This window comes from Arachis hypogaea, chromosome 7, assembly GCF_003086295.3.
Source record: "Arachis hypogaea cultivar Tifrunner chromosome 7, arahy.Tifrunner.gnm2.J5K5, whole genome shotgun sequence".
Classification (NCBI taxonomy): Eukaryota; Viridiplantae; Streptophyta; class Magnoliopsida; order Fabales; family Fabaceae; genus Arachis; species Arachis hypogaea.
In genome coordinates this window covers 14373032-14387532 of record NC_092042.1, presented here as the reverse complement: position 1 = coordinate 14387532, position 14501 = coordinate 14373032, and the positions used below count along the sequence as shown (strand labels likewise).

Below are 14501 nucleotides of genomic sequence, written 5' to 3'. Positions count from 1 at the left end.
TAATAAATTTCTCAAACAATGATTTAACTATTGATGATTCCTCAAAGATTGATAATAATGTTTCATTTTAATCTTTAATAAACCATACACCATTTAACCGATGCATTGAATTTGGATATGCAATTATTAGGGTCATATAGGTTGTCTATCTCGAGGAAGTTGTAAAATTGTTTGCATTTACAATAATTTTATGGGGTTAACTAACATATATTTTAATAATATATAATAAATTTATTATTAAACAAAAAAATTTAAATATTTTTATTTAATAAATACAAAATAAATATGTTAAAAATTTAATTTTTTTTATTTTCAATAAACTCAACCAGGAGGGTATACAGTGATCTAATATCTTGATTTGAAAAACATAATGATGATTTCATTGGATACCAAATAAAAAGTTCATTCAAACTTTACAGTAAAAAACTTTCCCTAGAAAAGTCGAAGATGTCTCACCCCAAAATTCTTTTTTCTTTCTTTCTTTCTTCAAACCTGCATGGTCATGTGGCTTTTATAATTAGTAAAAAATGCTAAAGTTTTTAAGGATTTTTTTAAAAACAAAAATGTTACCGTATCTCTCAACTCAATAAATTAAATGTTAATTTAATATAAATTTAAATTTTATTTAAAAATTTATCGTTAATCAATTAATTACTACATAAACAAGACAAAATTCTATTTTCTCATCAAAGTGGGGTTGAAATTATATTTCCCATGTTGTAATATACACGCGCCGCATAGTAAAATTGTATGTAGTAGTGTTTGATGAATTGGCAAAATCAACACAAGTTGGTAAGGGAAAGTCATAGTCATCACACATTATTATTACAATTGACACATGGAACAAAGTTGTACGCTTTTGAAGTTGACACATGAATGTATGCATGAGAGAGAGAATTCAATAGAGAACAATGAGCTAGCTTAGGTTGAGCATAAAGAATACAAGAGGTGGTAATAATATAATATAGAGAAAATGACTTTTCTTTGTTCTGCGAAATATTTAAATGATATTTATTTCTCTATCTATTTATAAGATGTAAAATAAAATATTATTTTAATTTTTAACATTTAAATTAAATTTTAGATTTATTTTTAATATTTAAAATGTTCTACTTCTAATAAAAATATCTTATTTCATTATATTTTAGTTATTTGGTTTAGAAATATTTTTTTTTCAAAAATACCATTTTTACTATCATGATTTTCTTTTAGATAACGAAAAAAATGATAATTATATTAGTTATGGTACTAGTTATAGTGATTTGAGAGTAAAAGTAATAAAATAATAAAAAAATAATAATAATAAAGGAAAAAAATAGTATTTTAAAAAAAATTAATTTTAACTAGATGACTAAAATAAAATAATATAAAATACTTTACATAAAAATACAATGTTTAAACATTATGGATGAAAATAAAACATAACCCTAACTTAGCGATCAAAACAGTAATTTACTTTTTTATATATATAAACAAGACTAAAATAACCTAATCTTTAGTCATCTTGTGAAAAGTATTTTTTAATAATCATTATGAATATATACAAACTAATAATAGCTATTTGGTTAATTCAAATAATAATAATGTTTAGACATTTAATTTAGATATAAATCTATTACAAAACATTATTATTTTTAGACATATTTATTAAAATATTAATTTCATTTAAAATATTTTGTCTACCAAATTTTCCAAACCTAGCCAATTTTTTAAAAGCATAATTTGTAGCATAGCTTTTTATTTTATTTTATTTTATATTGATTTTTTCAGTTACAAATATTTTAAAAAATTTTATTATAAAAATTATGAGACTGCATCATAAAATTATTTATATAAAAATTTAATATAATAATTTAACTATTATATGTCTTTAGAATTTTTAAATTTTTATTTTAATAAATATATAATAAATTTATTATTAAATCTAAATTTATATATTTTCTTTTTTTATAATATTTTTTAATTAATAATTTTAACTTATGTGCTTAAGATGTATATCAAATTATCAACTAAATGTTTTTAGGAAAATACTAATTATTATTTTTTAAAATAAATTATATCATGGCACTTTTTTCAAGAAAAGAATAATAAATGCAAAATGTCAGAATTTAAACAGTTACTTTTCTGGCAGGAACAGAAAAGAGGGTCCTGATGTGAGAGGTGAGAAATGATTTTGTAATCGATTGCTTTATGATTGATGAACATTGAAAAAGGTATATCTATGCATTTTGAGCGAGTGAAAGAGAGAGAGAGAGATAGGAGTAGAAAAAAAAAAAAGAAAAACAAAATTGAAAAGCAGTATTGTTTTTCAACTTTAACTTTTTCAACTCTGACATATATAGTCAAAAAAAAAAAGTAGATGAGAGAGAAGGAAGTAGAGTATGTATTTAATTATGAGGTTATGATGAGTATATGATCAAAAATGCAGGAACATGCGTGGCTTCAATTCCTCGGCTCCATTAACATCATAGCCACAGCTACAATCACAGGTACACTTTGTACTCAGCTGCAAGATGGGGATAGATGATGTGTAAATCATAAGTTATAAAAAGAAAGGTAGTTGAGGACTAGTTTCTTTCTTCTTTTGAAATTTTATCATTAATATTCTTTTTCTTTAATAACAAGGTCGTAGTTATCATCACATATGTGTTTAAAGTGCATAAAATCACTATATTTTGCATCTGCTATGTATTATTCGATCAGTATAGATTTTGGTGGAAATTTAGATACATTTTGACTTTACGTGAAATTGGTGAAATTGATATTTGAGAGTTGTTAGATAAAAATTTAGTCAAATAAGTCAAATTATCTAATGACTCTCAATTATCAATTTCACGTGAAGTCGACTATATCTGAGTTTTCACCATAGATTTTATATATTACTAGTGTATCAATAGACAGTTAATTTAGTTTTATTTATAGATAAATATTTAATTTATTTTCTAAAAAATTTTACATCTAATATTTTAATTTTTAATAAACTTTTATTTTTTAAATAAAAGTTTTTGCAAATTATTTTTTTCAGACAGATTAATCACTAAATAATTTTGAATTATTTTTTTATATATGTATTGAATAAATAAATTTTAACAAATTTTATTATAAGATAATTAAGTCTTCAAAGAATACACTTTAAGACAAATTAGCCTCCTTCTAAAATGATATAAGAATCAATCGACAGAAATAATATTTAAAAGATTTTTTAAAATAAAAATTTGTTACAAATCAAAGTGTCTCATTTAAAATTTTTTAAGAAGTAATTTAAATATTTATTCTTTATTTAATAAATACATATAAAAATAATAAGAAAATAAATTAACTAAATGAATTTTTATAAAACTAAGTATATATTAGATTTGAATTTTGAAAATAAAAATTTTGTCAATGAATTATATATATATATATAAAGAAAGAATTTTTAAGAAAAAATGGACATAAACTCTTTTAATGTTTTCATTATATATAATAATGATAATAATTTTATTCAAATATTAATATCTAAAAAAATTATTTTATCCTATTAATTAAGCTATCACGTGTCTTTATAAACCTTATTGATTATGAAATCTATCACATAATCGTAGAGAATTTCTAAGAAAAAATAATCAAATAAGTCATTGAAAAAAGTTTACGAAAGAATTATAGATTTATAAATAAAAGAAAATAGGACCTATATATGTTTTTAAAGAATTATAATAATAAACTTATAAATTGTATAGTAGACCTATAGATTCGTGATACATATATAAGAGGAAAAATTTATAAATGTATATTTGAATTTTTTGAAGAAGTTATAAATGAAGTTGAGAATATTTTGAAAAAGCTAGGTGAAATATAAAGTTGTATAAACTAATAGATAATTATTGAGAGCACATGTGGAAAATGAATGAATTTCAGTAAGGCTCCCTTCAATGGTGTGTGGGGATGAGTGATGCATGTGTGGGTGAGTGAGCAGTCACCATCAATGGAGCAAGGGCCCTGACACACCAAAGTCGCTGACTCTACTCTCTGCCTCGCATTTAAAGCCCCCCCTCTCTCTCTATACTCTTCCCATCCTCCACCCCTAACCTACGTACTCTCCTATATTATACTCTCTATTATTTTGATAACATAAATTAACAATTAGTTATTAAATTGATTGAATCGATTTTGTTTTTATTAAAAAATAAGTTATACATTTATTTTGAAAAAATAATTGGAAAATATAAATTTTATATAAAAATATATTATTTTATCATATTCGATTAAATTTTAATTAAATTTTAGTGATTTTTTTTAGTTTTTAAAACTTAGTTTTTTTTTTTAGTTTAGAATTTAATTTTGATACACTGTTAGTGTAAATTAGCTTTATACGTGTATTTAATTATGTAATAACGCATCATAAAAAATAACTATTATTTTTATTAACTGCGTAAATAATCATCTAAAAGAATAAATGTGATTGCACGACTGTGTAAATTGTTAGTATATTGAAATTAAATTCTTTTCGTTTAATATATATATTAGAGATATAATTATTCATATGTTGTTTCAAAAAAATAATAATATGATGTGATATTAGAATTTTTTATGATTTAAAAATTTAGAATTTAATTTTTGTTAATTTAAAAAAAATGCTTATCAACTTAAATTTTAGAAAAGTAATATTATGACACAATGATTGATCTAGTTTTTTAAAAGCTTCGATCGCATGGACTATGGATTCTCCTTTTTCATTAAATTTATAGCCATTTCAATATGTAAAATATCTGACTTAGACTTTTAAATATTTCTGTACATATAAGATAAAGATTGACTTGTTGACATTTAATTAAAAGATGATGGGTCTCTTTTACTTAACCACTTCCTATTTGTTTATCGTGTGTGGACTCTCATATATACCGTTACCATATGCTATCTTTTCTACTTTCTTCATGATTTATTACCTACTTCCCTTTATATTAGAGGCCCAACAATAAGATCTTTTTCTTAAAATAATGCTATCTGAAGGGATGGATCGGACCTAGACCTTTTATGAAGGAGGGTATGTTTTTTTATCAATAATTAATTTGCGATATGGAGTATGTGGAATTGTGGACACTAATATTTTGAGTTCTATGATACAAAATGAGTGATTAAGATGTTAATGTCTAAGCCTTGAGGCTTGAACTAAAAATTTTGGTTCAAATATACATCAGTGCCCTTCTTTCTGCTTAGCTTTTCTAGGATATATATATGATTTATACTTTGGCTGTTATGTTATATATGTACATATTTTATGCGATACTAAAAGAAAAATTGAATTGTGCCTAAAAAATGGTGAATGCTAAATCTAAGTTGATACAGTAAATTATATAGAATAAATAGTTTCTTATATTAAATGTTTACTTTACTTAGTAGATATAACTAGGTCGCTAAGCTCTTACTTGATCGCAAATTTGATATTTTTGTGTGTGACGTCCCCTAATTTGTTTATAATGTTTTCCCAAAAGTTGGAATTAGCTTTTTTTTTTTCTTTAACCAACAATCAATCAACAAAGTAATAGGTGTAACAAAGTCTAAAAAGAGAATAAAAGAAATTAAAAAAGAATGTTGACTGAAAAAGTTAGTTTAATAGTTTTATTTTATTTTATTTTATGATGCATTCACTAATTTCTAAAAAAATTTAAGTTATATACCATTTAGTGTATCCTAAATTTCGTAAAATATAATTTGGCAATATTTAGTCGATAAACATGATACGAAGAGAACAATAATATTTGGAAGACAATAAAAAAATCAGCCTAAATAATTTAAAATTATTGTTACGTGAATAATCTGAAAATATGTGAATTGGACTAGAACAGAAGGTTCAAATTGCGAAGAAAGGGGATCTCCGACTTCTCGCTTGATTATCGTTGTCCGAATTGTGCGTTTGAGAAATGGGGGTGGTATCTCCAAGACATTCCGATGCTTAAGTCAGCAAAGGATTAAGCAGGCTTTAAGTATATTCGAACTTAACTGTACATGAGAATGTCAAGATATTTATAGGAGACGAGCCAATAACAACCGTTAAAGTAGTTCTACTTCTGATGGTGGATAATCGTCTCTTTATTTTAGGATTGTTGGAATCTCTCTTCTAGAAGTTGGTGAGAGATATAAGAAGGCAGTTACTTACTTAAATAAGTGTTACTTGCCTTTGTGTGTTGATTCCGATCTCCTGTCCGATAGGCGTGAAGGCCAATCCTTAGGATTTGGACTTCTTAACTTAATTTGGACCTGGTTACTTCGGCCAGGGTATAAATAATTGTCTTATTTAGTATTAATTAATTATTATTAGAGTAATTGTGCAATTTTAGATGTAATATATATAATTACGAATATTATATGTATATAGAAGATAATTTTAAATATTGTCTTCTTAGTCTTATCACTAAAAAAAATTAATATAAATGTGGTAACTTAAAAAAATGTGTGTAATTTCAGCCAATATATTTAATATAAAAAAAAAAGAAATAAAAAAATATCATCAATATAATTTAAATTTAAAGTATCAATAAAACGAAAATATTTAATAACAAAAAAAAATTAACAACAAATAATTAAAACTTATCTTATTTAGCATTAATACATACTAAGTAAAATAAGTTTTGTTAAGTAAGTCTTGTGTTTTTTTTTTTTTTTCTTAGCATTACCGTTAATAAAATTAATTCTCAAACTCCCTTCTATTAAAAATGCTATTACTCGTATTGATTCCAAACATTGAAGGGCTTTTGTTATTAAAATCGAGTGAGATTTGTCCTTGTTAATGGTATGTGCCATTTAGGGGTATGTCTAAAAACACGTCCAAACATTGATAGTATCCTCCACCTTGAGACCCTCAGGTTGGTGAAAATTTAATACGAATAGATAATAATGACCAACCTCTACCTCATGAAGAAGTTAAAGGAAAGGACATCATTAAAGGGAATGAAGAAGAGAATGGCATAAGGAATAAGGCAATTCCGCAATTGATCATCATCAGCCTCAAATTTTTGTTTTAGTGTGGACCCTGGAGGCTAGGGTGTACCAGAAGATCAGATGGTCCTCCTAAGGCTATGATGATAACAACTAGCTACGATTTTAGCTAAAAAAGACTCATCTAGCTTGTCAAGTCCTCCTCACTTTAATAAGTAATAACTTCCCACACTCAAAGTCTTGACCAATCAAATAATTAGTTTAATTTGTTGTCATAATTAGAACCATTCCTTTCTTTCTTTTCTTTTCAAAGGAACATATTAGGACATTTTATCGGATAAACCCTAAAATGTTGAATCTAATTTGAGCATAAATTTTGGTCTATGATTGATGTATTCAACGTTTAATATAATGATGGCTAATCTCTAGCTGAATTGCAAAAACCTACATAGTTAAAGCTTAAAGTTACCAATTGGGTGTGTATTTAATTATTAAAAAAAAATCAAGAAAACAAAGTGTGGTTATTACATATGTTTAAATGTTTAATGGCTTCTCTTTGTTACAAGTAATTTTCATTTCCAAAGAACTAGATATTGAGATATGCCAAATTTGCAAGACTAAAGATTTTTAAGTGATTTGATCATGATTAAGAAATAGGTTCTGAAACATCTTAAAAATTGCTTAATCTCAACAATTATGTCATAAGAAGAGATTTATCAAATTTGAGCAATACCGCTATTTAAAAGTTGTCTTCTCTTTTTCTCCAATCCAAGCATACTGCTATTTAAAAGGCTCCCATAAGCTCTTTGTTTAAAGAAAATTCCCAATGCATTTTCAGTGAATGTAATTTTACATCCATTTTGGTTAAACGCAAATTTAGCCACCCCACCATAAAACAAAACAGGATCTTGTTGGTCCCCATCAATATCTCTAATGTTACAAAATCTAACCAAATGAAGTGAAATTTCTTCCTGACAATGGCATGTACGAATTGTGGATTATTTTTCTACATACGCCCAAACATTGATACTAGCTAGTATCTAATATCTATGGCCATCTCACTACCTGAAGTTGGTGAAAATTATTAAATCAATAATAACCAACCTCTACCACATCAAATTGAAGAAAGGGAAAATTATTAAAAAAGAATGACGTAAGAAAGGTTTTGTGTAACTAATACAACTAAAATTGCTGTATCCATTACACCCAACAAAATCCAATAGAAAAAAAGAGAGTGCGTCATTAGAACAGAAAATCATAACACCATTCAAGGGGAATAAAAATTGAAGTCCATATGGGTGCCTAATAATAAATTAATAATAACAAAAAGAAAGGCATAAATGGGTGCCTAATAATAAATTAATGCAACAACTCACATTCAGTTGGCCCAAGTAAATTAAAATTGAGACCCAGAACTAGGAAGGTAGAATAGGAGGGAAAACAGAAAGACATAAATGGGCTAGCTCGTGGCCTGCTAGCCTACACCATCACTATAATAGAAGGCCTACTATTATACCAAAAAGGAGAGCAACCATTTCGGCCTTCAGTTTGAGAGAAAGAGAAAGGAAACAAATCCATTTGTAACTTGTTCACATATGATAAAATTTGAATTTATTACTACGTTAATATAATGTTATTCATGTATGTTGCACCTTACTAGAGATTCAATTTTTGAAAAAAGTAATGGTCAAAATTTTATTTCAACATGAACAGGATAGTAACACGATAAAATTAGCATCAAGAAAACTGTTCTTCATGCTACCTAATATACATATCTATGGTAAAAATAGAACAATAAAACCTTTATTATCACACACAATGGCACATCTCCCTCAAAAATGGCACTTACTACTATTCAATTTGTCATTTCTAACTGTTACATGAAGGAAACTTGTCATCAAGTAGAAATTACTCCTTGGATGGGGAACATTGACAATGGAAGCCTCATAGGACAGTCACTTATCTATGATTACTTTAATTAGGAACACCTCAAAGGGTGCCGAAATACATATTCAAGAAAACCTCTTAACAACAAGTGCAGGCATGATAGGGTCTGGAATTATGAAGGCAAATAATTGAAATAAGTGCCACTCATAAAGTAGGAGAAAAGAAACTATTAACAGAGTAAATAAACAAATGAAATTCTTCATCTGATGCTTCTCTATATGATTCCAATCTTATACACAGCTCACAGAGACCAACACGTCTAACCAACTAATGACTACTACTTCTATCACAAGTAACTAATTCTTATGTTCTGACATGACCTGTCTGTATATACATTAAACAAGTCCTTCTGTTTTGTTGCAATCAAATTCAAGTATTACAATTAGAGCTCTATATAACTACCAAGCACCATGACCCATTCTATTAGTAATATCCATAATCCCATAAATGAGATCATCTTAAAAGATTGCATATTATGATTCCATTCATATAGGAGACAGCAAAAGTATTAAAAGCATGCCTAATACAGAAACTAACCATTTGCCAAAGGTTCAATAACATACAAAATATAGTTTACCCTCCAGATAGATAATCTAAACATCCTTGTAACTTCTAAATGGGGCAAAACTTAGTAACATTTTTAAGATTCCAAACATTGAAAGTATCTACTTTTTACTTCATCTTCTGTCTGCCTCCTTAAAAAGCAACTATCCCAACATTCGCTTCTTGTTCCAGCCCATTCTTAAACCCTATTATCTACTCACTAAGCCCATTCTTAAACCCTATTATCTACTCACTATCAGAAATCAAATCAAGATTATTTCGGGAAAAATAATGGCCATTGACTAGCGTCCATCATGATGAGGAATCCCATAATTGGTTAAAGAGAAGAGTGAAGACTAAATGTTACCACTCAAATGGAATGCAGAATCTAGTACAACCATCAACATTGCTTTTTCTTTAACCCAAGCTAAACGCTAGAACATGATTTGTCAGCATCAAGCATCAACAATAAAATGTGTCATACTTCAGATCCTAAACCCATCACCCATCCACTTAGACCACAGTCCCCTGTCATCAACTCTACATTAATAGCAAATTGTTCTTTCTTTAGCCGCAGACATAGCTTTCTCGTATAACTTCCGGCAATTAACAGTCTATGCCTCTGTCAACATGATCAAAACATATTTCAAATTCAAATATCTAAAAAGAAAAAGGGTGCAACATCTTCATTTAGATACTAATTCCCCTCCTCAATTGTAATTGAAGTGCACAAAGGCATCTCCATGGATTGATTTAATGGAGGCATAGAGTTACATCTAATCTATCATCGCAATTCACACAAACACTATCGCTTTGCATTCTCTATCATTTCTAGCACCCTAGAAAAAAAAGGAGAAATTGGAACTCTTTTCTCAATTAAGAAACACTTACAAAGCGAAACCCTTCAAGTACTCAGGGTCACGCTTGGCCCTCTCCTGAAACTTCTTGAACCACCGATCCAAAATATCCATCGGCACCACAAGCTTCGAACCATCAACACCGCAAAAACTCTGCATGAAGTTGAATAGATTCTCCCCTACCTTCAACGCCACGCGCTCGATCCGCTGCTCGCCGGCGACGTCCAGCGACGGCAGCGCCGCCGCGTCCTCCACCGAAACACCAATCTTCGCCGACAGAGGCTGCGCGTCCGCCGCCGTCAATTGCAGCTGGCCGCCGCTCCCGGGATCCGGCCACGGCAACGAGATCACGGCGGAGGGGCGAGCTAGCGTGACGGCGCCGCAGAAGACGAACGGTGATCCCGGCGACTGGACGTAGACGGCGAGCGCCTTGTCCGGAGGAAGGGTAAAGCCGTTGAGAAGGAAGATGCAAACCTCGCGAATTTGATCGTACGCCTCACCTGCGCATGTTAGAGTGAAGCTGTTAGTTACGGAGAGGACGCTAATGTGCGCAGGTTAGTGAGCTGGTAATGTTACTACTTATATTTACAAAAATAAAAATTGTTTACCGACGAAAGTGTTCATGTCGAGAACCCAATGGAAGGTATCGATTTGGGCGAAGGTGGAGATGTCTATGGGGAAGCTGCGGTTTGGGAAAACTACTCCGAACATCTTTTAATTTTCTTCGTGGTATGATTTTAGCTTTTAGATTTTGTTCTATTCAAGATTGAGAAGTAGCAGCGAGGTGGAAGAGATGGTGTTGCGACGGGGTTAAAGATGGGGTTTGGAGTTGAGTTGAGGCCCGTCATGGGTGGTCTAGAACATTCTGGACTTGAAGAGGGACGTATGTGTCTTTTCAGCGTTGTATTTTTATCCCATGTGTGGACTGTGGAGTACTACTGCACTAATTATGTTCTATGAATTTCTACCAAAAAGATATTTTTAAAAAATTTTTTACAAAAATAAAAATAATGTTATATTTAAAATATATTTTTTTAAAAAAATATAAATTATAAATTTAGGGATAAAGTCTATTTTTTATCTCTAAGATTTGTAACTTTTCTCAAAAATATCCTTTATATACAATTTTATTCAATTTTATCTTTAATATTATCTATTTATTTAAGTTTGCCTTAATTTTTAATTTATTTTAAAATTATTCTTAAACGTTTTTTATTTTGTCCCCAATATTTTAGATGAAATTATCATCTAAAAATAATTTTGATATAAATTAAAAATGTTAAGGACAAAATTAAATATAATTAAACGTTACAAGTATTTTTGAAAAAAATTACTAATATTAGAGAAAAAAATATATTTTATCCTACATGTAAACAAAATTATTTTTTAATATTTTTATTTTTATTATTTAATTTTTGTCAAACATACTAAAAAATAAAAAATATTTTTATTAACTTTTTTAAGAATTTAATGATATCCAAAAAAAATTTTAAACAAATAAATTCTAATTTAGATTATGAAAAGATCCAATTCTCAAAATAATTTCTAAAAAAATATCATTTTATTGTTTAAATATAATTCGATAAAATGTCATTTTTTTAAATGAATAAAAATGAATAGATATTATATCAATGAATTATAATTCAAATAACATAGTCTTTCCATACTTACCTAAGAGATCACGGGTTCGAATCTCACAAATTTCGGTAAAAAAAATGAATATATATTATTCTTTGAAAGTACAAACAATTCAAAACTTTTTTGTTTAAAATAAAAAAATAGTTAAAAATAATGAGTTTTCAATATTTAAAAACAAAACTAAGGTAAAATTTGATATCTAAACTTTTTTAATATTATTTTATTTTTTTGCCACTTGAGTAAAAGAAATCATGGCTGTGAAAAAAAAATAGTTTTTAGGGGATTGATTTTTTTTCTCTCTTATTTTAAATTAAGTTTGTGTTATTGGGAGAATTATTATTATCATCAATTTTGTAATGCATTTGATCTTCTATCTTCCTGTTCTCTCTTGTCTGATACTCTTTTTTTCTGTTACTCACTCTCTTTACTTTCTCTCTTCTCTTTTTATGTTTTATTCAAATAATCAAAGTTACATAAAAAATACCACATTTTTTTTAGTCTAAATAAATTATAAAAATCAACAAAAAGCGTTGATTTTCTGATTTCATATTCATCTATCTTTAGTTTTATTTTATGATTATTTTTTTAATCTCTTTTTATACGTAGCTTAAGTTAATCATATATTAAAAACTAAAAAAAATAGTAAATATTTTGATAAAATTTAATAAAAAAATATTCATCATCAACATTATTGAGCCTAGTTTTGATTTTGGGTTAAGTTATGATGATAAACATTATTTTAGGTGGAAAATCCAATATTGTTTAATGTGAGTGTTAGTGATGCAGATACAAATGTCAAAGTCCAGCAAGTGCTTCAGCAATGTAAAAGAGCCAAAGCTCATCCTCGTAGCAACGTTCAAAAATAAAAGGTTATATGTATTTGCTAAAAGCTATAGGAAGACAGTTGAAAAAAGAAAAGGACAAGTGTTGGTATAATAAAGCAAGAAGGACAGCTGATACACTCTCATTGCTCCAAGGACACAAGGACATCTCCACTAACCCAAGGTTACTAGCAGAGCAATGCATGGATCGTGGTTGAGCAAAACACAAACTGCAGCAGCAGAGAAATGGAGCAGAATGAAAAAAGGAGAGCTTGCCAAGGAAGAAAGAAACACCAAGGATAGTAGATGTAGTGGTCGAGCTCCTCGGACAATAGAGGTGGTGGAACAGGATGAAGAAAGGACTGCATGCCAGCAAGGACGGCTCCAATGAGCAGCTGGTATAAGGAAATGGAAGAGACAAAAATGGAGGAAATGTTGAAGATATATAAGAAGCTGCATTCCATCTTTTCGAAGCAAGAGAGAGAGAACACACACTCAGAGCACCATCTCTAACACAAGAGCTGGAATCTCTTTCTTCTACTCAAGTTAATTATGATCTTTGTGTTATGGCTGTCTTGTGTCATTTTCTGTTTTGAGAAAAGGAAATTATGTGAGGTTCAAAAGCCAAGAGAGAAAAGGCAAGAGTGATGCAAAATAGCCACTAATTTCTTATGTATTTTGGGTTTATGAACTAGGATTAGGTCCCCTTACCAAGTTGGGTTAGCACTTGAAAAAATTGAATCTGGTTGATTTTCCTTCCTAGTTGGGTCAGCACTATGGGAAGCTAAGCTTTTGGTGATGAAAGCTTAGGGGGTAGATACTAGTTGAATTAGGGAAAAATTCAATAGTATTAGTGTATGTAATCTGTGAATAATTAGTAAAAATTCCACCATGGTTTGTGGTGGAGACTGGACGTAGGATTCATTGCACAAAGAATCCGAACCAGGATATATGTTGGTCTACATCTTCTCTTTCCTACTCTTTACTGTTCTGCGTATGAGACTATTTCAAATAATCTCTTGCAAATCGTGCTACAGCAAAAACAGAGTTTGAAGCTTTAAGTTTTAAACTAACTTGATTCAACCCCCCTTCTCAAGTTCAACTAGAACCATCAATTGGTATCCAAAGCAAGGTCTCAAGGAGGCAAGCTTCACATCTTGGAGCAAAGATCCATGGCTAACAACATGAGTCCCAACATCGTGGCGTTCACTCTCACTGAAGGGCAGTCCAATAATAGACCTCCCTACTTCAATGGCAGCAACTATTCTTACTGGAAAGAAAGAATGAAAATCTTCGTGCAGTTAATCGACTATAACATCTGGAAGATCATTCTCAACGGTCCAGACGTTCCCACTAAACAGAATAATGATGGAGAAGTTGTGGCAAAGAAAGATATGAATGGACAGATGAAGAAAAGAAGAAGGTTGAACTCAATGCCAAAGCTATTAACCTGATGCATTGCGCAATTAGTTTCGAAGAATTCAAAAAGGTGTCAAGGTGCAAAACGGCTAAAGAAATATGGGACAAGCTTAGACTCACTCATGAAGGCACTAAGCAAGTGAGAGAAACCAGAATTGAGATGCTGATGAAGGAGTATGAAATGTTCAGTATGAAGGAGGATGAGAACATCGATCAAATGTTCGAAAGGTTCTCAATAATCATCAACAATCTGGATGCAATGGGAAGGAAGTACTCTGAAGAAACTCTAGTGAGAAAGATCCTGAGAAGTCTTACTAAGAAATAGGAAGTAAAAAGCATATCCATGTCTGAAAGGAATGAT

At 29.2% G+C, this 14501-nt stretch overlaps 1 protein-coding gene across 2 annotated transcripts; it reads right to left on the bottom strand.

Annotated features, from left to right (window-relative positions):
* Nucleotides 1-8702: 8702 nt before the first annotated feature.
* LOC112702571 (uncharacterized) lies at nucleotides 8703-11213 on the bottom strand. Of its 2 annotated transcripts, XM_025753668.3 has the most exons (3): nucleotides 10871-11173; nucleotides 10297-10762; nucleotides 8703-10027 (listed from the first exon to the last, which is right to left on the bottom strand). In XM_025753668.3, exons 1-3 carry the CDS (start codon nucleotides 10971-10973, stop codon nucleotides 10012-10014), a joined length of 585 nt encoding a protein of 194 aa, XP_025609453.1. In that variant the 5' UTR covers nucleotides 10974-11173; the 3' UTR covers nucleotides 8703-10011. The 2 variants fall into 2 exon arrangements, with proteins under 2 accessions (XP_025609453.1, XP_025609454.1); XM_025753669.3 differs by lacking the exon at nucleotides 8703-10027 and having other exon boundaries at nucleotides 10067-10762; nucleotides 10871-11213.
* Nucleotides 11214-14501: the final 3288 nt, after the last annotated feature.